At 53.3% G+C, this 26,820-nt stretch overlaps 1 protein-coding gene across 2 annotated transcripts in view; it reads right to left on the bottom strand.

The window, feature by feature from the left end:
- The window catches only part of GRK5 (G protein-coupled receptor kinase 5), a 211,345-nt gene that overhangs the window by 33,363 nt on the left and 151,162 nt on the right, over positions 1-26,820 (bottom strand). The window contains exon 4 of one of the 2 annotated variants that reach the window (XM_015065880.3): positions 21,736-21,813. The exons of the other annotated variant lie outside the window; for it this stretch is intronic. Within the exon in view, the coding sequence (XP_014921366.3) occupies positions 21,736-21,813 (78 nt within the window). The remainder of the gene's footprint in view (positions 1-21,735; positions 21,814-26,820) is intronic. 2 annotated transcript variants of the gene reach the window in all.

Raw genomic sequence — 26,820 nt, 5'->3', positions numbered from 1 at the left:
GGGGAGGGAAGACCCTTGACGGGGGTGAATGGGGCCAGTGGGCTTCGCACCATCACTGTCCCGTGGGTCCCTCTCCTCCCCTTTGTTCCCACCCTGGCTGAGTGCTCTGTGCCGTCATGCTGCCTCTACTGCTGCCCGTGACCCTAAATTCTGACAGGTGGCCCAAGCTAGACTCCTCTTACCCTCTGCTCCATCCAGAGTAGCCTCTGCAATACTGAGGCACAGTATTGACGACCAGTAACGAATCAATGCCCCGGAGGCCTCAGGATTTCTAAAGAGAAGGTTGTAAGGGGAAGGATGGAGGTGGTGGGGGTGGGGGTGGGAGAGCTGAGGACTTGGCCTGAAGCTGCATTTGTAGACCCCACTCCCCACCTTCGTTCCACACTTGGTTTGGGTGACTTCCAGCTAACAAAATACCCGCGGGAAGTCTAGAACTACCCCAGGGCCACTGGGTGCTGCGATTACTCAGGGGTCCACCCTCCCAGGTCATAACTGCAGCTTCCTAAGGGCCTTCTGTGCGACACCCGAGGCAGGACCATCCGGGCGTTTCAGGGACTGAGGCAGGGCTAGAGAGGGACAGATGGTGGCGGGGAACGCAGGGGCCTGGCCTCGGCAGGAAGCCACCCCAGGGTGCTTTACTCAGTACAAGGTGCAGGAAGCAGCCGCTGATCACCCACCGCACCCAAGGCTCTGCCTCTTGGGGGGCGCCAACACCCATCTCAGTGACTTCACAGAGAGCTGCTGAAGTCTCAGGGCAGCCCAACCCCAGCTCTGCTTCCACAGCCCAGGTCCTTCAGCCTCGGCCCGCCCAGGAGTCCGCCCACACGGTGGCGCCACGGAGCCCCTCGCTGCGCACTCACCCCGCCGGGGGGCCCAGCCTCCCCGGCCTCCGAAGAGGGAGGCCAGATGGCACACCTGAAATAATTACCCAGTGATTCATCTCAGACCTGAGGCGTGCAGCCCTTGCCGGAACGGTTGAGGGGGAGAATGAGAAATCGGCCCGGGAGGGAGCCCCGGGGAGGGAAGGCGAGAGCTGGACCTTGAGGGAGAGGCCGGATTTACGCAGGTGGAGGAGGCTGGCACGGCATGGACAAGGGCCAGGAGGCCGCAGAAAGCAGGGAGGGGGCGCGCCGGGTGAGGAGAACTCATCTAGAAGATGTTAAAAAAGCAGGGAGAGCTGACGTTGATGGCACATGCCGTCTCCGCGAGGCTGTTTCTCGCGGACTGCTGAATCGTTAGCCCGAGGGTGGCACCCTGAGGGCCCTGCCGTCGGCTGCCCCAGCGGCTGCACCTGCTCCCCCTGGGCACTGCTGTCTCCCTCTGCATCGTGACAACTGGCAACACGAAGGGATGTCATTTCTCGCATGAGTGAGGAACTCCGCGTGTCTGAAAACCTTGTTCCTGAAGCATCCCCCAGCTTCAAAGTCTTTTGTGTAAAGACATGAGAAAGGGGATCAGCTGTATGTGGCTGGTGTCTCTGGAGGCAGCCAGGGATGGAGGCATGGTTGGGCTGTGAAAAGCCCTTCAGAACTACCTCCCCTACCTCCTTAGTAGTTGTCAATAATCCTGAAGTGCCCCTGGGGTCACCCTCAGAGCCTTCTGGAAACACATGCCCTGCACTGTTCACAGATTCAGGACCCAAGGTGGAACAGGAGGAAGTGATCACAGAGGGCTTTCCTGGAAAGACCTGTCAGAGTCTAGCTGGTTCAAGCCTCTCATAGCATAGATGTGTTAACAAGACAAGGGACCAAGAAGGAAGGAGACCCCTCCAAGGTCATACTGTGGCCCATGGTACAGCCAGCAGTAACACCTGGAGGTCCTCTATGGCAGATCTGAGCGGACTGAGTGGATCTGAGCTGCACTGGCTCTAAACCAGGTGTCCTGAGCCAGCTCTAGGGGAAGGGCATAGCTTTGGTCTCGTTGGACCCACTGAGATCCAGCTTGTCCCGCACCTCACAGAGGGGACATGCACATACAGCAATGCCAGCCCTGGTATCTCTCTCACCCACCCCTCCTCTCCATCCCCCACCTCACTGCCCTGCATTCAAGAATTCTCTTCTCGAACCTGCTACCGCTTGCTCCAGCATTGACACAATGGCCCCCAAGGGAGTTTTTCCATACCACACAGGAGAGATGGTCTCTACTCCACAGGACAGAGCCCACTGCCTTCTTGGTCCTGAACCCAAACGCCCTTCTTGACCTGCTTCCCCTTCCTGCCTTTGGCTCATGGATGCTCACCCCATATGCATCGCTTCCTGGGCAAGCTCTAGCTTTCTAACTGCTGGACCTTTGCTCATTCCCTTGGAAGAAGCCTTTCTTGTCCCATCAGGACATGTCCAAATTCCACCCAGTCTTCAGGACCCACTTCCAATACAACCTCATCCAAGTTGATTTTCTGAGCAGGAGAGATCTTCCACCCAATCCCAGCTCCCAGTAAGAAGTGTCACCATCATCACCACTGCTATTTCCCGAGCACCTACTATATGTTAAGTCCTAGAAGCTTTACATGGGGTTATTGTTCTAAATTCCCTCAAGGTAGGTTTTAATTATTACAATCTCCATTTTACAGATGCATAAATAGGCTCAGAGAAGTTAAACAACTCATCCAAAGTCACAAAGCTAGCATGGGAGCAAAGACAGGATTCAAAGCCAGGTAATCTGGTCAAAGAGCCTTATTCCTAAACACCACCATGTCCTCCAAGAATGCCATTGTGAGAAGGATGTGACTTTGGTCTTAGAGGTCCATGGGGGCTAGATAATGAGATAAAATGGACTCTGCATGTTTGGGTAAACACTATTTGTACAGTGTTGTACGTACCACACAAACACGTGCTCATGTGTGTGTGTGTGCGTGCGCACACGCGCGCACGCACACACACACACACACACACACACAAGCTAATAGCCAACATATGCTTCGCTTCAACATATGAAAACATCCCACCGAGGAGCTCCGTGCTCATTAGCAGTGGTTGCATCAGTGAACAAAAGGTCAGCCCAGAAGACTGTCCGCTCTATCTCCAGACGCAAGCACTTAGGGCTTAATGATGTGTATATTTTCATATGTGGGCAGCTGACATTCCCCATGTAAACTATTTGCAATTTCCCAGTGTGGACAGGCTCCGCTTTCAGGAAAAGCTGAGTGGGAAAGGGCATCTGGAGGGCCCCCTGCCTTCCAGAAAGGGCTGCTTAGAGGTTTGCCTGTCTGGCCCATTCCAGGGTGCAGACAGCTGTTTCTTGGGGGGCGACCCCCATTTCCCATTTCTCCTCCAGGAAGGGAACAGGGGAAGGGTGCGCCCACAGCCGTACCCTGGCCACCCCTTGACCTTCCCGAGGGGATCTGCGTCAGCCTCGGGAAGCCCTGCGCACGGAGCTGCCAGGGCCTGGCTGTGGGCGGGGGCAGGGGTAGGAGCCAGGCCTCCAGCAGGGCCAGGGCCAGAGGCGGTGTGGTTGCCTGCAAGGGAAGCCGGCCTGGTAGGTACGGCCCCTCGGTGTGAGTTTTCCCACAGATTTATACTTCTGTTGCTCCCCAGAACAATGCCATTTGGTGGGGCTTGTTGTTCCGGGGTTGTAGACATGGAAACCGAGCCACAGACAGCTCTTTGAAGGGCAGGGAAGTTGGTCATTCCTGTCTTACCAGAATCAGAATACTAGATGGGCATCTAGTACCCCCTACATGCTCCTAGATGGAACAGTTGGCAAAAGGTGGGCCCGAGACTCAAATCCAGGCCTGGCTGCCTCCAAAACCTGTTTATCTCTCTGCTTTGCTCTGCTGAAATGAACTGATGATGGCACACAATAGTACTCAATGTATCTGTTGAATAAACGTGTGTGTGTACATTCACATTTATAGCAGGAAAGAGGGAAGCAGAGAGCAACGCTGTCTTGTCCATCAGAAGTACCCTCATAAGGGGCGCCTGGGTGGCTCAGTCGGTTAAGCATCAGACTTCGGACTCAGGTCATGATCTCACGGCTCGTGACTTCAAGCCCCTGTGCTGATAGCTCAGAGCCTGGAGCCTGCTTCGGATTCTGTGCCTCCCTCTCTCTCTACTCCTCCCCTGCTCGTGCTCTGTCTCTTTCTCTCTCTCAAAGGTAAATAAACATTAAAAAAATTTCTTTTTTAATTAAAAAAAAGAAAAGAAGAAGTAGTAATACCCTTATGAGGTCATCTGGTCTACCCTGCCTTTGTGACAACCAGGCCGTAGTTCTTCAAGATGTTCTTAGTTACAACTGGTTGGGAGCGCCCGCCTCGGGCAGAAACTGTGGGCTGGAGGCTTGGGGGAGAACCTGGAGCTGCCCTCGGGGGCAGATCCCGGTGCCCGGGTCCCTCGGCCCAAGCACAGCTGTGTCTCCCTCCGGTTTCATTTCATCATATCCCCACCCTCCCCATAAATTCCTCCTTTGTTTGAGCAACTGGGAGTTAGGCATCTGCCGCTTGCTGCCAATAACCCGGACGAGTTCACGACGCGTAAAATGAGGCGGTAGGGCGGGGAGGACCCCCCCCCAAACAAGACCCGAGCCACCAGACCTTTCCTCTCTCCTTGCGTTTCCTTCCCCGCCACCTCTCAAGTCGGCTGCTTCTAAGCTCTGTGAACTCAGCCCAGCCCCCCTGACTCTAGGGATGGGGACCAGGACTGGCAGGAGGCGGGTGGGGCAGGGCTCCTTTTAACCCCAAATCCTGGCTTGAAATGAAACCTGCTTGTACAATCTCGACCAAGAAGACAAAGGAGGGAGTTTCCTGAACGGCAGCCTTGGACAGAGAGTTTCCTCACTCGAGGGTGGATGTGAGGTCTGGCTGGCAGGAAGAAAAAGCACCAGTATTCCACCTTTTTAATCAAAACCTTCAGTGCCTTGTGCAAAAGCCACTGTCGAGCAGTTCCTCCCTCTGACCACGGCCGGGAAGCAGACACAATCCGCGAGCCCCAAATGAGAATAGAACCGAAGGACAAAGTCAGGGTTTTGTTTTCTTGGCCACCGGGGGGAAGAAATAAATCAGCTCAGACAAATGCTCGTGAGCAAAGCGCCGTGGGGCTGTGGCTCCCTCCGCTCAAGGCTTGATGTCTGGACCCTCCAGCTCTCAGCTGAACCGTCCCCAACGCCTCCCCGAGGGTCCACATGGTCAGCCTGATTGGTGGGCTTTAAGGCCCGAGCACCGTGCCAGATGTAGCCCCACCGGGCAGAGACACAGGCTGGACAGGCAGCCGGTGGCCAGAGGTCCCAGGGGTAGAAGCCAAAAAACGACAAGTCCCATTGTGCCCCTTTTGAGTTCTAAGGGAGCTCACCGCTTCCCCTCAGGATGCGCACAGTCTCCAGTCAGAAGCGATTCCCTGAAGCAGAGAAAGCTTAAGCTGTGGAGCCCTTTGCTTGCTGTCCTGGGAGCCACCGAGAGCTCTAGGTGGGAGGGAAGCGTTTCTGCACAGGCACTGAGATACTCACTTCACTCACTTTGGGTAAACTGAGATCTCGGATAAAAAGGGCCCGAGTCTCCGAGGCTCCAGTCATTTGTTGTGATTTCTTTTCTCATTCTCATGAAATGCTTTTGCACCTCATCTTCTCTTCCTTTTTGGAATGAGGACCGTCTCCAAGTTATTTCAGCTTCAGTCCCCACAACACCTGGATCTTCCCTCGTCTCCAATGGACAGCACTTTGTCTCCCAGGGGCCTTCCCTGGAGACACACCCAGGAGTCCACCTTTTGTCTGCTACCAAGTCTTCAGGAGACCGATCTTCACCTTTGTCTTTCCACGGTGAACAGCCAAAGACCCAGAGTCTGAGGAGCTCACGGGGCTCCCTGGAGCTTCTCGTGGAAAGGGGAGAAGGTTCAGAAGGCAATACCCTGACATTGTTGAGAAGTAGCCTGGCATCCTCTGTAAGGCCCACGATCCCATTATGATGCAGATACACGGGACCACCCTGGCCATCTCCTTCATTCTTTGAGTGACAGTCTCTTTATTTATTTATTTAAAAAAATTTTTTTAATGTTTTTATTTATTTTTGAGACAGAGAGAGGCAGAGCATGAGCAGGGGAGGGGCAGAGAGAGGGGGAGACACAGAATACGAAGCAGGCTCCAGGCTCCAAGCTGTTGGCACAGAGCCTGACGCAGGGCTCGAACTCACGGAGTGTGAGTGTGTCAGACATTCAACCGACTGAGCCACCCAGGCGCCCCCGAGGAACAGTCTCTTGTACCACTTTGGGGGTGAGTCTGGGGAGAGCTGGTTACCCCACCAGGCCAGGAGGACACTGCAAGGGATGAGAGCTGTCTTTGGAAGCAGAGCTGAGGAGGTGCTTGTGAACAGTCAGAAGCAAGGAGCTCCCCACCTCTCCTGCTGGAGTCTGAGCTGAATTAGTCCGTCAGCCACATAGGTTCCCTGAGTGTCCGTTCTGAGCTCAGGTCATGAGTTGCACCCCAAGGACCTCATAGACCAACTTACTCGGCCAATGGCAGGAAGCAGTTCAAGACTGCTGGGGACTAAGGATGGCTAAGAGACTAAGAGTGTGGTGCAGCCTCTCAGCCCCCAGGAGAAGAGCTCAGAGAGGCAGTATCATCAGGATACAAGTGGCTTCAAGGCTGATCACCAGTGAGGTCTAAGGCCCCGAGGATGCAGGGGCTTGGTTAAGCAATGAGGAGGAGGACCTTTCCTGCTTTTAGGTCCTGGCATTTGCACACTGAAGTATTGTGAGAAGCCCAGCGCTCTAGAAGAATCCATTCTTGGGCGCCTGGGTGGCTCAGTCAGTTAAGCATCTGACTCTTGATTTCGGCTCAGGTCATGATCTCATGGTTTGTGCGATCAAGCTCTGCATCAGGCTCTGCACTGCGAGCATGAAGCCTGCTTAGAATTCTCTTTCCCTCTCTCTCTCTCTGCCCCTCCCCATCTCGAGCTCGCATGTGCTCTCTCTCTCTCTCTCTCTCTCTCTCTCTCTCTCTCTCTCTCTCAAAAATAAAAAAAGCTTAAAAACAAAATCAATTCTTGTCCTGTGGCAAAAATTTCTGGACAAATTTAAGATGGCAGCATTGTCTTTGAGGACCCCAAACAGCAGACTCACAGAGGTCACCAACTGAGTGAAGGGCTGTGAGGCCCGGAAGTGCTCTGAGCAAGCCTGCTGCCTCTGAACGGGCTTCCCACCCTTTCGGACAGTGGCCCTGCTGACCTGGACGCCCCAAGTCACAAGGTGTCACGTCTCCTGGGTCAGCAAAGTGGAGAAACATAGCCCTTGAGAAACGGCCACAACCCTTCAAAAATGGAAAAGCAGATTGGGGCTTAAAGGGGCTTGACCTGTATTTCCTTTGCTGTTCAAGTGGCTTTGCAGAAATCGGGAGGAAGGATGTTTAGGGGTCACGGAGAGAGAGAGAGACAGGACATTTTTAAACATTGGCAGAATTTAGCCAGGGGCCCCGAGAGCTGGGCAATTTTAATGAGAAAGAGGAAAATACATGAGTGACCCTGACCCAGGCCTTGACTCTTTACGTCAAAAGCAAGAGGCGATAATTAACAGAATGAAACGTGTCTGGACGTGGAGTGAGGGGCCAGCCGGGCTCTGTCAATTTGATAATCCCCGGCCATGACCTGTGGGCGCAAAGCATTGGATGGGGGAGGATGTGCTGTTTACCCGCAGGCCGCACACACTGGCTGTCGGGACCCAGAGAAGCGTGACTTTTCCTGGCGAGTTGTTTGAATCCAGCCCCCTGTCCTCTGGGTCAGTGCAGCCGCATGCAGGTAACTCATGAGTGGTGCTCTGGTCCGAAGGGGCTGGAGTGCAGGACGCTCAGGGCAGGGAGTGTCCCTCATTCCTTGTGCGTGAGAGGCACGGGCACAGCAAGCCAACTTTCCATCTTCCAAAACACCCTCCCGTTCCCCGGCTTCCGAACCGGCTTCAGTCTGAAATTGTGTTGGAAATATCTTGGCCTTGGAAGGTATTTCTCCAGTGAAGATTTCATTCCGTGGGGCTTGGGAGTGAAGGAGGGGCAGGAATTTCCAAAGATCCAGGGAATTTAACCGAAACCCCCCACCCCCTACCCCCCATGATGTCATTTCTCTGCCCAAGGCCCAGGGACGGGGAGGGGACCGTCAGACTACACAGTCAGTGGAGAACAGGCAGCACAGAGCCCAGCATCGCTGCCCACCCAGGGCAGATCTGGGGAGGTGGGGGAGGGGGGGTGTCCTCAGGAACCCTAAGGCTGACTGCTCTGTCTCCAGCCACTCTAAAGACAGGAATGCCGGGCAGGAAATACTATACACACACGCAGGAATGGGGATCGGAGGCGGAGCTGGCTCCATCGGCATCAAAGGAGCATCCAATTTTCTGACCTGGAGGGTCACGAGAAAGGAAAGGGACCCAGACGGGCATGCTGTGAGGAGCCCGGGCTGGCACGTTTGCCTCCAGGATGTCAGAAGGAGCTGAAAAGAAGTCAGGCTGCGGGCAAAGAGAATTTGTTTTCCAGGAAAGGTTAGGGGAGAAAGATAAGTATGTCTCTTTGAAGGACAAATGCACAGCCGTTAAAAGTGCTGTGCGGGGAGACTGGGACAAGAGACAGTGCTAATGACCCGGGGCAGAGTGAAAGCCAAGCCTCAGGTTCAGGGCCAGCGGCTGGATAAGGGCCAGGAAAGAGCAGCCAGCACGTACAGCCTACAGATGGCAGCACCCTGGTATTCCCAGACCTGCTCATTCCTGTAGCACCTGGGACACTGATTTGGGGCGAAGTCTGTCTCTGGTTAACTTTTTTTTTTTTTAACGCTTATTTTTGAGACAGAGAGAGACAGAGCATGAACAGGGGAGGGGCAGAGAGAGAGGGAGACACAGAATCTGAAACAGGCTCCAGGCTCTGAGCTGTCAGCACAGAGCCCGACGCGGGGCTCGAACTCACAGACCGCGAGATTGTGACCTGAGCCGAAGTCGGACGCTTAACCGACCAAGCCACCCAGGCGCCCCTATCTCTGGTTAACTTTTGAGAAGACAGCACCGTGGAGGAGAAAGATCACAGGCTCTGAATCAGATAGACTGGGCTTATATCTCAGCTTCACTTTTTTTGTTGTTGATCTTTTTCTTTTATTATAAAATATATGTAACATAAAAATGGCCATTTCCACCATTTTTAAAGAGTACAGCTCAGTGGTGATAATTGTATTTATAATGACAACTATCACCCGCCATCTTTTTCCAAAATTTTCTCATCACCCTGTTATGCAGTAATACCCTATCTCTCCCTCGCATGGGCCCCCGGTAAATTCTAATCTATTTCTGTCTCGACAGATCTGCCTATATTGATATTTCACATAAGTGCGATTATACAATGTGTGGCCTTTTATGTCTGGCTTCCTTCACTTTGCATTATGTCTTCAAGGTTCACCCATGTGGTAGCCTATGTCAGGACTTTGTTCCTATTTATGGCTGAATAATACTCCACTGGGTGGACAGACCACGTTCTGCTTATCCATTCATCTGTTGACGGGCACTGGGTCCTTTCCACCTTCTGGAGACTGAATAGCGCTGCTATATATATATATCTGCATACAGGTACCTGTTGGAGTCCCTGTGTTCAACTCTCCCAGCCTGCCCTCTCAATAGCGAGAGACCTCTGCCCAACACAGAAGGGTCAAGTGCATCCAGGCTGCGGGACTGCCATGAAGATGGGACAAGAGAGAGGTACAGAGCATATAGCATACAGTCGGTACTAAATTAACCTTACTTGTTCACATAGCCCCCCCACCCCTGTCTTAGAATCCACTCTTAGGAAAGAGTTAACGATTCCCCCTTCAAGTGTCTCCATTTAAAAACACGGATGATTACATGGTGGAACTTCCGGCACCAGCAGCTTCTCTGCTTGGCTTGGATGCAGCAAAGGTCTCAGTATTTAGACACAGAAGAATAAGAGCCTCAGGGGAATTCAGGCCCAGCTGCAGGCCAACGACAGTAGGAACTGGAAAATGAAGTCAGTTCCTTCTGGTGTCTTCTCACCAAGCTTCCAGCGTAGGGTTGGGGAAAGCCTGGCAAGGAACATTCCAGTCTCCTCTTCCAAGCCATGTGACACTTATAGGGGAAGGGTGCAGCCCCTCTTTGGGCCTCAGTCCCCTCACGTAGGGAATGAGAAGTTAGGCTTAGTTCTGGTCTTAAAGCTGGGTTCCACTAAGCCAGTAGTGTTCTTTATTTTCTTTTAAGTTTACTCATTTTGAGAGAGAGAGAGAGAGAGAGAGAGAGAGAGAGCGAGCATGAGTGGGGGAGGAGCAGAGACAGAGGGAGAGAGAGAATCCCAAGCAGGTTCCATGCTGTTAATGCAGAGCCCAACGCAGGGCTCGATCCCATGAACCATGAGACCGTGACCTGAGCTGAAGTCAAGAGTCGGACACTCAACCACTGAGCCACCCAGGTGCCCCCCGACCCCGAAGCGTTCTTTAAAAGATAGGGGATGGGGATGGAGGCAAAAGGGAGTCCAGCCCCCAGGCCGCTCAACTGCAGCTGGTCTGTGTCTTTACATACTAGGAATCTTTAGCTAAAGCTATTTGCAAGGCCATGGATTAGGTGGCCTCTGAGATTCCCCTGGGTGCCATGGCCCACCCCGGGAGGTATCCTCTGTCCCCTCAGTGTAAACTAAAGGAATGATCCTGCAGGATGGGCTCTCAGCTCCTCTCCCAACATACCAGCATTTCTGAGGCTCAGGCCTCCATTCAAGAAGGCGGCTTAAGCAGCAGGGGCCCTTCATCGGGAGTGGTGCTGTGCTGGGCACTGGGGTGAACTTCAAATGAGCCCTCATAGGCCCTGCTGTTCTCCCAACAGCACCCTAGCTCCCTGGTGACTGCTTCTGGGTCATTAACAAACCTTCAATCAAGAAGAGACTTAAGCAGAGCCCAAGAGCCAGATTAGGTCATCGTAAGAGCAGGATGGGTAGGGTCAAGAGCACAGACTCTGAAGTCTCAGCTTCCCCCATCCCCGAGACCTTCAGAGAGTTACTCAACCTCTCTGTGTCTTCATCTCTTCACCTTTGAAATGGAGACAGTAATCCATGGGGGTAGATGTGAGGATTAAGTGAGTTCTTTAAAGCCCTTGGACTCCTGTCTGGTACAGAGTGAGAGCCGTCCCTAGATCTGCAGGGATGTGGAGTAGGATGGCCAACCTCCTCACTCTACTGATGGAAACTGAGGCCCAGGGAGAGGAGGCATCTGGCTGTGAGGGGAGTGAGAAGAGGGCAGAATTTGGAGCACAGGCCCGGGTTCAATTCCCTACCCTGCCTAAGCTTGGTGTTCTTGGGCAATTACTCAACCCCTCTGAGCTCTCATTTCTCCTCCTTTCAGCTGGCTGTTATGAGGACTGAGTACAACAGGGACACGGAGTTCCAGGCATGCAGTAGTTGCTCAATACATGCTAGCTCCCTTCTGTCTTGCCCCTGATAGCTAGTAAGCACAAATGTGCCTTTATTCGTTTTGAATTCCGCTCTCTGCTGTTCCCAAAACTGGAAGAGGAAGAGACCCAGCCTCCACTTCCCCACTGCTGCTTGAGAAAACTCCAGAAGTTGCTCTCTTGAGTTTCCTTTTCAGTCCTCTTCTGGGAGTCTTTTTGCAGTGCTGTGGCAAAAAGCAGGAAAAGCCAGGGTGCATGGCCCAGCTGCCCCTCCAGCCCAGCCAGCTGCCCAGCCGCATCCTGCTCAGGAGGGGCTCAAGCGAAGGCGGACTCCGAGCTCCCTGGATTCATTGACAACAGGATAGAGATGCTGTTCCAGGTGCTGGGAGACAGATGAGGGCCAAGCAATCTAGCAGAGATGAAATGCTGGGTCCGGGGCTAGTGTCTGGAAGCCCAAACCCCATGAAGGATGGGGCAGGCACATGGAAGGGAGGGATTTGCCCAAGCCCCCCATATCCCATGCCCTGGGTTACCCTGGTGACCAAGGCTTGGTTAGATGGTTAGGCAGACTCCAAGCCAGCTCCCCGCCAGACCACAGACTGCAGGAAGGGAGATGGGGAATGAGCCTGTCTCCTAGTCCAGTGCTCCTTGCTCTAGATCATGCTGTCCCTAACAACAGGCCAGCATTTATAAAATGCATCACAGCTGGGAAACTGACAGCCAGCCCAGCATTTTCCGAAGATGATGAGATGGTCTTAGGAGGTGCAGGGACACAATACTCCGAATCGCTCTCGGTGAACAAGGTATTCCCTTTTCAATTCTCCTTTGAGCCTCCTGTCATCAAGAAGAAAGTCTCGGTGTGATGCCACCATCTTGCTAACACCTCTCCCATACTCACTAATCTCCCTTCCAAACAAAGAGAAAGGTGGCCTTAGGCTCAGAGCCTTAGGCTGGCACAAGAGGATGCAGCTAGGATTTAATGCCACTTTCCCAGTTGTCTTTCTGTATGACAAACAAATACTGGTTTTCCAGGCATGTTCCTGAACACAAGTTTCTTCTGAAACTTTATTTTTTAAAAGATTTTATTTTTAAGTAATCTCTACACCCAACGTGGGGCCCGAACTTACAACCTCAAGATCAAGAGTTGCAGGCTCCACCGATTGACCCAGTCAGGTGCCCCGAAACTCATTTATTTTAAATTAAACAGAAAGACATGAGTTAACTTAAAAGAAAAAAAAAAAACTATAAACAATTGTAAGGTTGGTATGCAGATTCAGCAAAATCTGTGAAGGTACAGCAACAATGAAGGATGGGGGGTGCCTGGGTGGCTCAGTCAATTAAGTGTCCAACTTTAGCTCAGGTCATGATCTCACGGTTCATGAGTTCAAGCTCCACATCAGGCTCTGTGCTGACAGCTCAGAGCCTGGAGTCTATTTCAGATTCTATGTCTCCCTCTCTCTCTCTGACCCTCCCTTGTGCTCTCTCTCTCTCTCTCTCTCTCTCTCTCAAAGAATAAATAATAAGGGTGCCTGGGTGGTTCAGTGAGTTAAGCGCCGGACTTCGGCTCAGGTCATGAGCTCACAGTTTGTGGGTTTGAGTCCCACATCAGGCTCTGTGCGACAGCTCAGAGCCTTGGAGCCTGCTTCAGATTCTGTGTCTCCTTCTCTCTCTGCCCCTCCCCCGCTCATGTTCTGTCTCTGTCTCTCTCTCTCAAAAATAAACATTAAAAATTTTAAAAATAAATAAATAAATGAATGAATAATAAACATTAACAAAATTTTTTTTAGAAAGGAATGAAGGATGGCCATGATACTTGGACGGGGAGACTGAGGCTCCAAGGATGTAGAGCTGGAAGGGGCAGAACTGGGGCTCTGTGTGCTCTTCAGGGCAAGGACTGAAGCCACCGACTGCCCTCCTCAAGGCCGAGGAACTGTCCCCACCAAGAAGCTAGCCAGCCTGGGCTAGCTGACTTCTAATCTGCTTCCCGGGTCGGGAAGGGGGAGGTGCCAGTGAAGTGAGCAGGGGACAAGGGGCCAGAGAAAGAGGAACTCGGAATAATTATTATTTCCTTTCATTCAAGCTCTTTACTTTTTAAAAGGTGGATGTTTTCCGGAGAGCCACACCAGCACTAGGAATAGATTTCTTTTGTGCAAAAACTCAGGCTGATGGGTAACTTCCCCTTAACGAGAACAAACTTCCCTGCTTTACCCTATCATTGTTTATAGAAGCAAAGGGGCATGTGTCTATGTGGGGCCCAGAGAACAATATCCTGCCGGCAGACCTCCAGCAAGAAGTGCCCTCTAGAAGCTGCCCGCCCTGGGCGTTCCCAGCATCCCACAGAGGCTGCCAAGCCGGCTCATGTCAGAAGGCTGACCCAACCTACCAGTGCACCTTGGTGTCCAGGCCCTTTCAGCAGAACCCACTACCAGGTCTGAGCTACCCCTTTTACTACCTAGCAAACCCACATCAAAACTGGGAGCCATCTGCCAGGCCTCAGTGACTGGGCTGGCACAGCTCAAAGACGGAGGCCCAGCACAACTGCTTATGAGCCCAGTTAAAATGAATCATGGCGAGACGTCCTACAAACGACATGGCTGACGCAGGATACTCGGGGACTCGCCTGAAGCCCTGCCCCCACAATTCTAGACCAGCCTCTTCCTTTCCCCGACCTTGGCTGCCTGACCTGTAAAATGGGTACACTAATACCCAGCTTGGAGAGTTGCTATAGAAGGAGCCAAGAGCAGGTGTGTAAGATGGCATTGCCGTGTTGGAGACAGACAGCCTAAGAAATATAGAGGGACTTTTTGAGTATTCGTGAAGGACCGTGCCTGGCCCTGCTTTTCCCAACTGGCAATGGGGCTTTGTTTCTCCAGGGGAAGCCAGATTCATGGGCCTAACGTGCACTATGATTTATTTGTCCCCATATGCACCCTGCTCCCCCAAACCCCGAGGCCTTCTGACAAGGATAGATAAGACAAAGTGAAAGCAAGTCATTTAAAAACAAGTAACAAAACTGAATCCGAATTTCATCAAAATTAAAACCCGTTGTGCTTCAGAGGACACTATCACAAAAGTAAAAGGACCACTCACAGGATGGGAGAAAATACTTGCAAATCACATATCTGATCAATGCCTCGTATGCAGAGCATACAAAGAAGCCTTAGGAGTCAACTTTAAGAAGATCATCAACCGAATTTGAAGATGAACAAAGGGTCTGAATAGACAGTTCTCCCAAGCAGATCCACAAATGGCCGATAAGCACATGAAACAGCGTTCAGCATCGTCAGTCATCAGGAAAATGCAAATCAAAACCGCCACGAGATACCATTTCACACCCTCTAAGATGAATAAAATTAAAAAGAGGGAAAACGGCGAGTGCTGGTGAGGATGCAGAGAAACGGGAACCCTCATGCACAGCCGGGGGGAAATGCAAAATGGCGCAGCCCCTCCAGAGTATTCTCGACGGTTCCTCACATGACTAAGCACTGAGTTACCCCGTGACCCGCTACTCCACTCCCAAGTATCTCTCCAAGGGGGATGGAAACACATGTCCAGGAAGAAACCTGTACACAAATGTTCACAGCAATGTTTCTCGTTACAGCCCCAAAGTGTAAACAAACCAAGTGTCCATCCATTGGTGACAAGATAAAAACAATGGGATCTATCCATACAGTGGGATACTATCCAGCCATGAAAAAGGATGAAGTACTTAAATACGTTACAACATGGGTACACCCTGAAACATTATACTAAGTAGAAGAAGATACAAAAGGCACGCACGCGCTCTATGACTCCATTTATATGAAATGTCCAGAATAGGCAAGTCCACAGAGACAGGAAGTAGATTAGTTTTTGCCAGGGGCTGGGAGGAAAGGGAGACAGGGGATGACTGCTAATGAGTAGAGTTTCTATTGGGGGTGATAAAATGTCCTGGATGCAAATAGTGGTGATAGTGGTACAACTCCGTGAATATTTTAAACCACTGAACTGCACACTTTAAAAGGATAACTTTTATGGTATGTGAATTACATCTCCATAAAGCCAATATTTTAAAGTCTGTAGTGATGGATGCTTTCGTGATCACATATTTTTATTTATTACTATAATTAAAACTACTTCCTGGTCCACCCCAGCTCAGAGCAAGCCTGCCCCTCCCCCCACCACTCCGAACACCTATATCACCTCTGGTCTGCAGGTACCTAGAAGAGGAGCTGCCTGGATCTCTACAGAGCTCAGCACACACATCTGATCTGCCCCGGGGGCCAGCTTCTCCAAGCTGACATACCTTTGACTATTTCTAGGACATGCCATGTTCATGGCTGTCTCACCAGCATCAGAGACTAGCCTGCCACAGAGACAATGTTTTCAGTTTAGGGGTTTGGGGGGTGAGAAGGTAGGCAGAAAGACGTATTCCATATGCTCCCCCAAATCTTTCAACCTCCCTTGCTGGCCAGGGGAGCTTTAACAAGGCAGTTCATGCTTGAGCGCTTCCTTCACTCATCTCCTCCCCTTTGGCAGTGACCAGGAGACAACACCTTCAAGATGGTGGGGCCACAAAAGCAGCCAGGACCCCTGGTCTTCACCCAGGAGAGCTGAAGACCCAATCAGATTGTGCCTAAGAAAGAAAGGATCTCTGTTGTGCGAAGGCCCTGAGGTTTGGGGGTTGTTTCTTGTAGCAGCTAGTATTAATCATCCTGACGAACGTATCGCCTTCTAACGAGCCTGGCCTCTCTGGCCAGCCTCTGTGGCTGGGGGCCCTCCAGACCCCTCCTTGGCCTCGCTCAACCCCACAGCTGGAGTTCACGTCTGAGTGATTTCCTCATTCAACAGCCTCGTACTGAAAGCACAGAGAGGAGGGGGAAAGTCAGACGCTAGCCCCCACTGAGCGAGTGTCTAACACGGACCAGCCCCTGGGCTGTGTAGTTGCTGGCATTTGGGACCCTCGCCACCACCCCACCCACTTGACAGCTGGAAGGCTAGTAACTGTCCCAAGGCCACGCAGCTGAAAGAGGCCAAGTCTGCCCTCCGACCCAGGTCGACCTGGTTCCAGAAGGTCTTCTTGCAGCTCTCTGCCGCCTTTGTGTTAGAGCCCCGCTTTCGGTGCACTCCAAAGCCCACCCAGGGCTGGTGTCTCCAACAGCCCCCAGGGCAAAGCTGGCCATGTCTGGCCAACCGATGCAAGATCTGGGCAGTATCCAAGGAGTGGGCTTGCCTCTCAGGAAGGAAGCCTTCAAGCCAGGGTTTGAAGGGCGTTATCGCACAGGGAGTGAGAATTCAGCTCCAGGCATAAATTCTGACTTAGAACGAGAGGGATTTTCCAGCCAGACTCCTAGCAAACACACCATGTCAGACGCCGGGGAACAAAAACCAGCCAAGTGGCAGCTCCCCAAGAAAAGACACAAGGGACACGAGGTGAGGGGCTCGCGGAAGGAAGCTTCCCAGGGCCCTCTCGCTGTCTCATTCAAAGCAGCTCACAATGCAAGCCGTGAGTCCAGCACTGGCAGGTGCAGGGGACACCCACAAAGAACAGATGCCACCATCTCTGCCCATGTCCCATGTCCTCTGTCTTTCCTGGGGGTGCTGCACCCACTCAGTGACTCAAGATGAAAACCAGGAGTCACCTGGGTCTCCTGCCCTTCCCCTTCACACCCCACACCTGGCCGCCCCCAAGAACTCCTTCCTGCTAACATTTCCCAAGACCCTCGTGCTGTCATGTCCCAGCATGGGTCACAGTCACTCCCGTGGCACCTGCATCAGCTCCCTAGTCTCCTGCCTCCAGTCCCCCCACCAATCCCCTGCTCTCCATGTGGTCAGAGGAACCAGCCTCAACCGCAAACGGCTCCCACTGCCTCCAGGATGGTGTCAATCTCCTCAGCATGGTTTGCCAGGCCCTGCTGCCCAGGGCATCCCCATCCCCCTACCTTCTACTCCCACTACACCCTTGCCCACGTCTATACCAGGGTTTCTCAACCTCAACGCCACTGACATTTGGGGTCAGAAAATACTTTGTTATGGGGCTGTCCCGTGCATCGTAGGATGCTCAACAGGACCCTTGGCCCCTACCTGTTAGATGCCGGTAGCACCTCCCCCTAGTTGTGCCAATCAAAAATATCTCCAGTCTATGTCAACTGTCCCCTGGGGGGCAAAACATTCCCAGGTGATGCTCTATACCTTTGCCCATGAAACGCCCTTCTTTCCTTTCATTCATACCTGGTCTCTTCCTCCTCATCACCTTAAAATTTGATTCAGCTGCTTCACCTCTCAGAAGCCTCCCTGGCTTGTCCAGGGTGGTCTAGGGGCAGCTTCTCAGGATCCTCCTCCCGTCTTCCCTTTTCCCTTTGCACGGTTCCGCCACTGTTCCCGTCACATTGCCGCTGACGGACCCGTTGATGTGTGTCACCCTCTGCAGGGCGGGCTCCTCAGAACCCCTGCTCCGGGGCACGGAAGCACCGACCTCATGTACTTGCATGAGTACACAGTGCGGTGTGCTTGGTGACCGCCCAAGTAGGTGTGATGGCATCTGATCAGTGGCAAGGGGCTGTGTGCAGCCAAGGTATCAGGCTGAGGAACAGGGAAGGGAGAAAAACAGAGTAAGGGTCTAGGTGAAGGGCCTTGTGGGGAATGGCCTGAATAGGGACAACGAGATGTGGTCGTCAAGAAGAGACTGGGCCAAAGCCCAGTGTGGGGCCTGTGGGAGGGGTATCAGGAGAAAGCATTTTGAAGCAGAAGGAAACCAGGTCATGAAGCCCCTTGGATGTGTTCTGTAGCCACAGATGTATTCAGCAGGGTGTAAAATTTGGGCGGCGGGGGGGTGGAAGGTTTTATGGTCAAATAAGTTTGGGAAATGCTTTGTCTGCGGTTAAACAGGTTTCTTTATTGCAGGACTTCTTAGGGACTTTGAGATGTTCACGTGCCAGGTGAATTTTCACAAGGGGCACATGCAGCAGATAGTGTTGCCCACATGTAGTTGCCCACAGAGCTTCTCAGATGATCAGTGTCCTTCAGCCTACCCTTTGGAATTGCTGTTTAGAGCTGAGACACGCTCAAGGTAAGGACAGTCTGGGTTTGGGGACAATGACTCTGGGGGTTGTTCAGAGACCTGAGGGCCAATGCCGGAGCCTCACCCCTGGCTCTCCAGCACCTGGGCCATCTGCAGAACTGAGAAGTGAAAACGGCTCCTGAGAGATTGTCTACAGGAAGGACTGGGAGGCAGTGTGAAATTTATTGTAGGAAAACAGTCGCCCCATGGGACTGCTTCGACCACCTCCCCCAGGCCCCTGGGCCATAACACATGGTGTGGTTTAAATTCTTTAAATTGAGGAGTACTTAAGGAAAAAATGTTGGCAGGCTCTGAGGCACTTGTAAAACCATCTGAGCTGATGAGGAGTCTGGGCCCCATCCCTCCAGGAAATGGAGGCAGCGCTGAGCAGGGGCAGGGAGGTCTGGAGGGCGGGATGGGGTCCACCCGCAGAGGCTTCTGGTCGGCAGAGAGTGAAACAGTCCCCTGCAGCAGCCCTTGGATGGGCCTGAGGAGCTAGCAGGGCCAAGCAGAGGAATACTTCATCCTCCCTGTGGATCACAGCCAGGCCCGCAGATGCTCCCGGGCAGGGTGGCAGGAGGGCAGTGAGGGGCCAGGAGTGGGAAACAGTGCACCACGGGGTGAAGACCAAGGGCTCAAGTCCCAGCTGCATGACCTGGGACGGTGACAGCCCCTCCTGAACCTCCCCGAGCTCAACCATAAGACGGAGCCAACAGAATCACATCACGTGGTAGCTGCAGGGATCAGGTGAGCGTGTCTGCACACAGTGGGTCCTCAACACATGTCTGGGGGAATACAAGCGGGTGGGCAGCCCCAAACTGGGCGCAGATGCAGAGCCGGACTGGCAAAGCTCAAGCACTGCGGAAACCGCCTTTGCTGAGGGCAGCTGAAGACTCTAGCGTTTGAGTGGCCGCAGCATGTTACTCGCCTCCCTGGGCCCTGGCCGCCACCTGGCCACCTCTTGTGTCCCAGAGATGGAAGCCAGCACACACAACGCCTGGGGGGCACTCAGCTGGTGAGCTGTTGCTCTCACCCACCTCCCCGGGCCTCTGGGCCCTGCTTATGCCCAAGGCGTTCCTGCTGTTTCAAGAGGTGACCAGGTCAAAAGCCGCACATCAGCAGCTGTAAGTGTGGGTGGACAGGGACCCCGCTCAGACACGTCTCCTTCTTGACCACTTTCAACCTGAACACTTCCATAGACGCCAAAGAGGCCTGTGTCTGAAACAAAGCAGGGCAGAGCTGCCCAGGGGCCCCGCAGACGGAGTGGGCAGCCACATGTGCCCAGGGCCACGCCGTGTGCAGAGGGAGCCGGCCCCGCTCAGCGTCTGGGGGCATTTTACGAACTGAATCCTCTCATTTCTGAAATGTGCCGACGTACCGCGAGCGCTTGCCCATCACGCGGACAGAAGGAAGCAGAAACACAGAGACCCCAAGGGGAGGCAGCGAGAGAATGACAAGTAGGGGTGAGGGCTCGGCACGAGTGGCAGGAAGTGACGCAGGAGACATCTCTGGGTGTGAGACTGCACAGGGATGCCCCCTGGCCACCTGCAGATGCTGGAGATGAGCACCCGGAGCGGGACTCGGTGTGGTACGAGAGACCCTGGCGGTGGGGGAACCCCACACGCTCAGGGCCCCCCGGACCTCCGTAACTCCCGAGAGGGCAGCAAGGGTGTGAGGTGGGACCAGAGCTGCCAAGGACCCCCTGGGACCCTTGCTGAGAACATCAAGATGGGGTGTACCACTTCAAGGGACTTTCATGTCACGGAGTTAAAACCTACACAAATATGCAGAGACAGTGTAGGAGCAGGGGAGAGGAGGCCTGATTTCAAAGTCTGAAGGAGCTGCTGTGGGTAGAAAGCCCTGAGGTCACCCTGGATGCCTTTGCAAGGGTGTCGCTGGCTGTCAGAAGGCCACCTGGTGCTGAAGGAGCCGTACGTGACCCGGATTGTTCTGCCCACAACCCTCCCTGTCTGAGTGGAGTCACCCTGAGCAGCGGCCGAAAACCAGTGTAACTGCATCCTGCTTTGGTGCGGCTGCGAAGGGACACCAGCCACGGGGCAGCGCCCCCAAGGTGGCAGGCAGGTAGGGGCAGGGCTGGTCTTTTATCAGGGGCTAAATGTCACATCCGGGGAGTCTCTATGCCTCGTTGCCAACTCCCCTCTCTCTCTGACTGAAGCACCTCCCATTTTTCTCCTTGTTTGGTTCTTATCTTGTGAATCACGTGTCATTCAGTGTAGGCTGAGAGAACGGAGTCCACGATGAGCCCATTTGCAGGGACCCTCTGCCATTATCTGGTCAAGTCTCACCCATTTTACAGCAAAGAACACTGAGACCCCGGGAGAGGAGGACCAAGGTCACATGGTAAACTAGGGGTGAAGCCGTTTCCTGATCTGCATGCCTGTGTTGCTACTCCCTGGCACACTCTGTGTGGACGGGTGAACAGCCAGGACCCCATCACACAGGCTGTGGTAGCCCCAGTCCACCAGCAGCCTGGGACAGAGGGCGTGCCCAGTCCCAGAGGAGGAGGAAGGCACTGCTGGCCCACAAGGGTACAGGACACACCCAAAACTGTGTGGGTACAGGTCTCAACTCAGACTCTTAAGACCTCTAGAAGGTGGGTCTGGCAGGGAGGGCCACATTTAAGAAACGGAAACTGAGGCCCAGTGAGGGAACATGACTGGATTGTGTGGGGAGAAAAAATTGCACCAGAACCCCAGGCTCCCAGGCCAAGTTCTGAACCAGATGGAGACCACCTTTATCTGTCAAGTTGGGGGTGAGAAGGAACAGATTCTAGGGAACCAAGACCACCAGGACCCCAGGGGCTGGTACTATTCCTTCAGCATTGGGGTGTGGGTGCTCCTGAGGTAGGGCCAGGTACTGATGGGGTATACTCTCCCATCAGTATACCCAGAACATACTTTAGGATCCTCCACATTCTGTATGTATTCACCCAATGTCGCCTCTGCCACCCCATTTCCTTCCTGCCCACCCCTGGGCCCTTTCCCTCCACACCAACCTCTCCAAACCACGCCTGCTGTGCCCTTTCTTCTGGGCACTCCTGACCCCAGCTGGGCCAGGCCTCCACCTGTCCAGCTATAAATCCTTGGGTATGGCCAGCATGGGGTCCCTGGAGGGGACTGGGCCCCAGCGAGCAGGCCTCCCCACCCAGGCCCACCCGCCTTGGGCCTCGCCAGTCTTGGGCACTTGCTGGGGGAGGATGAGATACGGGGTCTCTGCAGCCCCGTGGCTGTGCGTGCTTTACATGTGCTTTACAGCCCCCCACATGGCCTGGCACGGATCCAGGGCCCAAATTCCTCTAAAAGACCTCCCTTTTCCTCTTGCTGTGGGGTTGGGGCAGCCTCTTACCTTTGGGGTGAGGTACTTGGTCATAATTTCCTTCCCTTTCTCCCCCAGTTTTTCATCTGGAGTAACTTCATATTCTGCCTGAAAGAGAAAAAGCACAAGAACAGTATCAGAACTGCTCATGAGCTTCTCATGGTTACACAACCTCAGCGGCCCCAGAGAAGACACCATGGAGGTCAAGGGACTAATCCCTCCTCCACAGGGCAGGAAGCTGAGGCCTGGACTGGGGAGCCGACCTGGCCAAGGAGCCTTGACGTCCAGCCCAGCCTACTTGGCACCATCCGTGAACACGTGCTCAGGGCAGGCCCTCTCCTCTCGGGCTGCACGTTAGAATCATCAGGAGCAAACAGACCACCCCACACCAACCGACAGACCCTCTAGCTGTGAGGGCAGGGCCCCTGGCAGCTAGGGGTTGAGAGCCACCAACTTCGATAAATCACAGGAAGCCCCTGGAAAATAACCAGCCACCAAACGGGAAGGTCCGGAGAGGTTGTCCTGCCCTCAGGTCACTCAGACCTTACAGCTGCGTGACCTTAGACAAATTCCTTAAACTCTAAAATGCAGATAGAAAAAGCACCTACTACAAGGCACTTGTGCAGACAGAAAGTGGTAAAGTTCTTAGCCCAGAGCCAGGCACATAATAATACTGCTCAAATGGGGGCGTCTGGGTGGCTCAGTCAGTTAAGCGTCTGACTTCGGCTCAGGTCATGATCTCACAGCTTGTGGGTTTGAGCCCCATGTCAGGCTCTGTGCTGACAGCTCAGAGAGAGCCTGGAGCCTGCTTCGGATTCTGTGTCTCCCTCTCTCTCTGCCCCTCCCTTGTTCACACTCTCTCTCTTAAAAAATAAATAAACATCAAAAAAATAATAAAAAAATAAAAAAATACTGCTCAATGAACAGTTGCATAATTATCACCCCATCATTATTATGCCTTCCAAGAGAAAACATTAATATCGATGCCTTACATTTTGCAGCTTTCAGCTTATAAAATGAACACACAGAGATTTTTCATATGTTCTTATCTGAACCTTAAAAAAGCCCAGATAGTGACATGGGAGGCCGGGGGGGGGGGGGGGGGCCCACTGCCATACCCCTTCATCCGCATGTGAAGGGCAGGAGAGGTTCGGCAGACATGCCCAAGGGTCATTCAGGGAGGTAGCAGCCGACCTCCACACCAGAGCTCTTTGTCAACAACACCAAGGAATTTAGGACTCCAGATCGCTGGCCAAGTCAGTGGACCTCCAAAAGACAAACCTTATTTTCCTTGACCTCAAAAGGGGCTCCTTCACTCACATCTGATGCCTTTGCCAAGAGGAGGAAAGGCCTCCGGTTAACAAGAAGCCTGGGTAAGCCTGCCTTTCTCATTTAGACAAGAGAACTAATTGCACATTGTTTACAACCATTTCAAAATCCACCACCCAAGGATTTGTCAACCTCGGTCCAAAAGCACAGCTATTTCAAAAGAGACAGAGGAAATGACGTCAACACAGACAGACGGAAACACCGTGGAGCCAGGCGCCCCAGCCCTCCTGGCGTGGTTCAGGGCAGCCCCTCAGCCCAGTGCCTAGGGTCCAGTTTCTCCCCTAGGCCAGTCCAGAGGAGCCTCCTGGACAAGGGAAAGCACGGGCACATTTGGAAAGCCCACGGATGCAGCCTGGCACACTTCCCCACAACGTGGCTGAGTTTCCTTGTGCTACCGTTTCTCTTCCCACAGAGAATCAAGACTCAGTGATTTTCACCAAGGAAGAAATATGAACACTTCAATGATTTGGATCACAGAGCGATGGGATCGTGGTTCTGGAAGGAATCCGACTCCCTCACTTTTCAGAGCTGGACACCAAGCCTCAGGGAAGGAAAGGACTGACCTAAAATCATACAGCTGGTCACAGCAGAGCCAGGACAGGAGCACAAGCCTCCTGACTTCCATTGGGCCACCCGTCTCAGTGCATGTCCCTGCCAAGGCCAGTGCCTCCACACCTTTATTAAGACTAGTCTCGTGGGATTGATCATTTCTTGAATTGATTTGATTGATGATTTCGTGAGACTATTTAAGGAGAGACGGTGGCTCTTTCCCCTGGAGTTTTTCCTGCTTTTGTCCCCCCTATGTCCCCAACAATCCCCCCAAACTAACACATGTGTGCACATCTGCCCTCCCCCCGCCCCCCGGACACACATAGTGTGGAGTAGGTTATAGGCTCACCCAATTTACAGATGAAGAAACTGAGGCTCTGAGAACACCAATAACCAGTTCAAATACAATAGAGTGAGCATGTGAGAGGGCTGGGAACTATGTCTCCAAAGGGGCTCATCGTTCTAGAGCACGACTGACCACCATTTTTCGAGGATGAAGAGAGAAGCACCCAGTGTCCTGTTGCTCTGAAAACCCGCCTAGTGGTCTGGCACCATGGGAATTACCCAGACTGCTTTGCAGGGCCCAGGCCCCGGGCAAATGGCCGACCACCTTTCGGGGTAACTCAATCCCATGCAGAACCCTGGATTTGCACTGTCCCAAAATACATCTGTGAAGGCAGCTCTATTTAACCAAATGGAGGCTTGAAGCTCATTAATCAGCCTCAATAACCAGCTGAAAATATTATTGCTCTGGGTACTAAAACCCACGTTAAAAAAATAACATCACTTTCAGGTCAGCTGCCTCCCAGCAGAGGCCCGGCTGGGCGGCTGGGCGCCACAGTTCCACAGGGAGGCAGCCGGGAGCACGCGGGGACAGGCATCCCCAGCCCAGGATCAAAAGGCCTTTCTTTGAGAGTCCATGTCAGGTCACCACCACCTGAAGAGCATTTGTGTTGGGAGGCAGAAAACCAACAGAAGGCTTCCAGCTGGGCTTTCCACACTGATTAAGTCACCTGGAGTGACAGGCCGTGTCTCTACGGTGACCCCCGAGAGGCCTCCGACAGAGAGTAGGCACCATGGCGGCTCAGCTTGGCCGGCAGAGCTCAGGCAGATCACAGCACCAGAGGCAGGGGACCACCCGGGAATCCACTGCTATGGGAACACTCTTGCCCAGGTAGTGGGCAGAAGCTGCTGAAATCAGCTAAAACCAGAAAACATGAGCAGCAAATAAGAGGTTGGGCCAACAGCCTAGAAATTTACAATTAGCGTTGGCTCGGGCAAGGGCACACAAGGACTTCAATGAGAAGAGAGAAAACTACATGCGAGGAATGCCCCTGTGACCTCCATCTGTAAGGAGGTTCCCTCCACCCAGAGAGGGTGATAGGTCTTCTCCCCTTCCCTCACCAGAGGGGACACGAGCCGTCGTCCCTGCTGTAAGGCCCATTTGAAACCTGTGAGCTCAACCCTAACAGCCAGAGTGCCAAAGGGCACCTATGCCGATCCACTTGGAGGGCATTTCTCTTCCCGACGTACATCCAACGGAGGGAGGCACCATTTCATGAGCCTCTGTTCGCACTGTGATTTATGCCAAACGCAGAAATGGCCTTTGTGGAGGAGATGCTGCTATAACACAAAGAGCAAAACACTACGTTAGGTTTAAGGCAAAAAAATCATTTACAGATCTGTGCCTGCCGAAGAGTATAAACATCTGTGCGCATCCTAGTTTATAAACCTAATGTTTCATCCTCTTGGTCTGCTCTAATTACATCATCAATCTCAGAAAATGCCGGTGAAAATATGGCCTATTAAAACACACTTTCCTCTGATGATTTCTAAAAATGCGAGGCCCGCAAGCCAGTACAAGGGGACCTGCCACGTTTTCAAAGAAGCCGGCACTGGTTTAAAGAGCGGAGGCTGAGCCGGATCCCTCTCGGCCTCTGACCAACTTCAGATGTCACCTCCTCCTCCTGGGAGACCTTCTCCTGCCCCGACAAGAAGATGAAGTCAGAGATGCTATGAGGTCTTGCCACCTCCGGCTGCTGTAATTACCAATGTGGTCAGCTTTTCCACAGTCCTCGCGGCAGGGACAAGTGACGTGCTTGGCTGGCAGTGCTGCTCACCACGGCCCTTTCTGGAGAAACACCCAGCTCCACCCACACCGGCCTCGGCGCCTTGCCTGTGCTGCCCGTGTGGTCTGGAGGTCTCCATGTGCCTCTGTGGAATCACTCTCCACCCTGGTGTGGGGCAGGCGACAGGGTGGGCAGTCACCTGCCCACCTGGGCACCATGGTTCCCGGACCCCACTTCTAAAGACCCAGCTGGTGTATGCTGGCCTGCATCGGTCCCTTCCCTGGTCCCTGCAGACCTAGAGGTGGCAAAGGCCCTGACTTACCGCATCAGCGCCACTGATGTCCCCACCCTGCCTGGCACTGCATCAGCAGCCCCGCACTCACTCGTGGGTGGGCCTTCCATCTCCTGCCGGGATCCTGACTGAATAGTCCTTCAGATAGCTGGGCCCTGACCTTGCTGCTTCTCTGCTCCCCAGCTGGAATGAAGAAGTACTTACAAAGGGGCATCCCCCAGGGGTCTGACGGTGGGGTGGGCCTGGTCAGCCCCAAAGCCTGTATCTACCTGGGCAGAATGTTCTCTGGTCTCCAGCTGCCATCTGAAGAGCCCTCTTGGGCCTAGGTCAGGAAAGGAGTCACTGGCCCCGCCCCCCCCCCAAAGGCAACAGATGGGATGTGACCAGACAAAGAAGGGAGGGAGGAGCTGCCTCCTGGCCATGTAGGAACACAACCCGAGAGTGGTAGCAGTGACCCCAAGGGGACCCCAGACTATCCTCGACAGCACCACAGTCCTTGTGTGCTTGTGCAACATACCCTGGCTGGGGCAAAGGTTAAAAAGAAGGAAGGACCTCTGGGGTGAGGTGACATATTCACCAGCAGCTGTCAGGCTCCCATAGCAAAGGGGCCACACCCTCACCTTCTGCTTATCCCATCGCCCTCCTGACAGCCTCAGCCCAGAGTGGCTCTCTCCCCACCCCGTCCACCACCCCTGGGCTGCCTAGCTGCTGCTCCTCTCTCCCCTAGCCCCAGAATTATTTCTCCATCCTCATTCTCCAACAAGGCTCACTGTGCAAAGGCCTTTCACTCTCCCTATTACTCTTTCAGTTCTAAGGAAGAAGAACGTCAACCTAACCTAGTTCGGGCAGAACCATTATCTCTTAGCTCCTAGAAAT

Source organism: Acinonyx jubatus, chromosome D2 (assembly GCF_027475565.1).
Source record: "Acinonyx jubatus isolate Ajub_Pintada_27869175 chromosome D2, VMU_Ajub_asm_v1.0, whole genome shotgun sequence".
Lineage (NCBI taxonomy): Eukaryota > Metazoa > Chordata > Mammalia > Carnivora > Felidae > Acinonyx > Acinonyx jubatus.
This window is presented reverse-complemented; position numbering and strand designations above follow the sequence as displayed.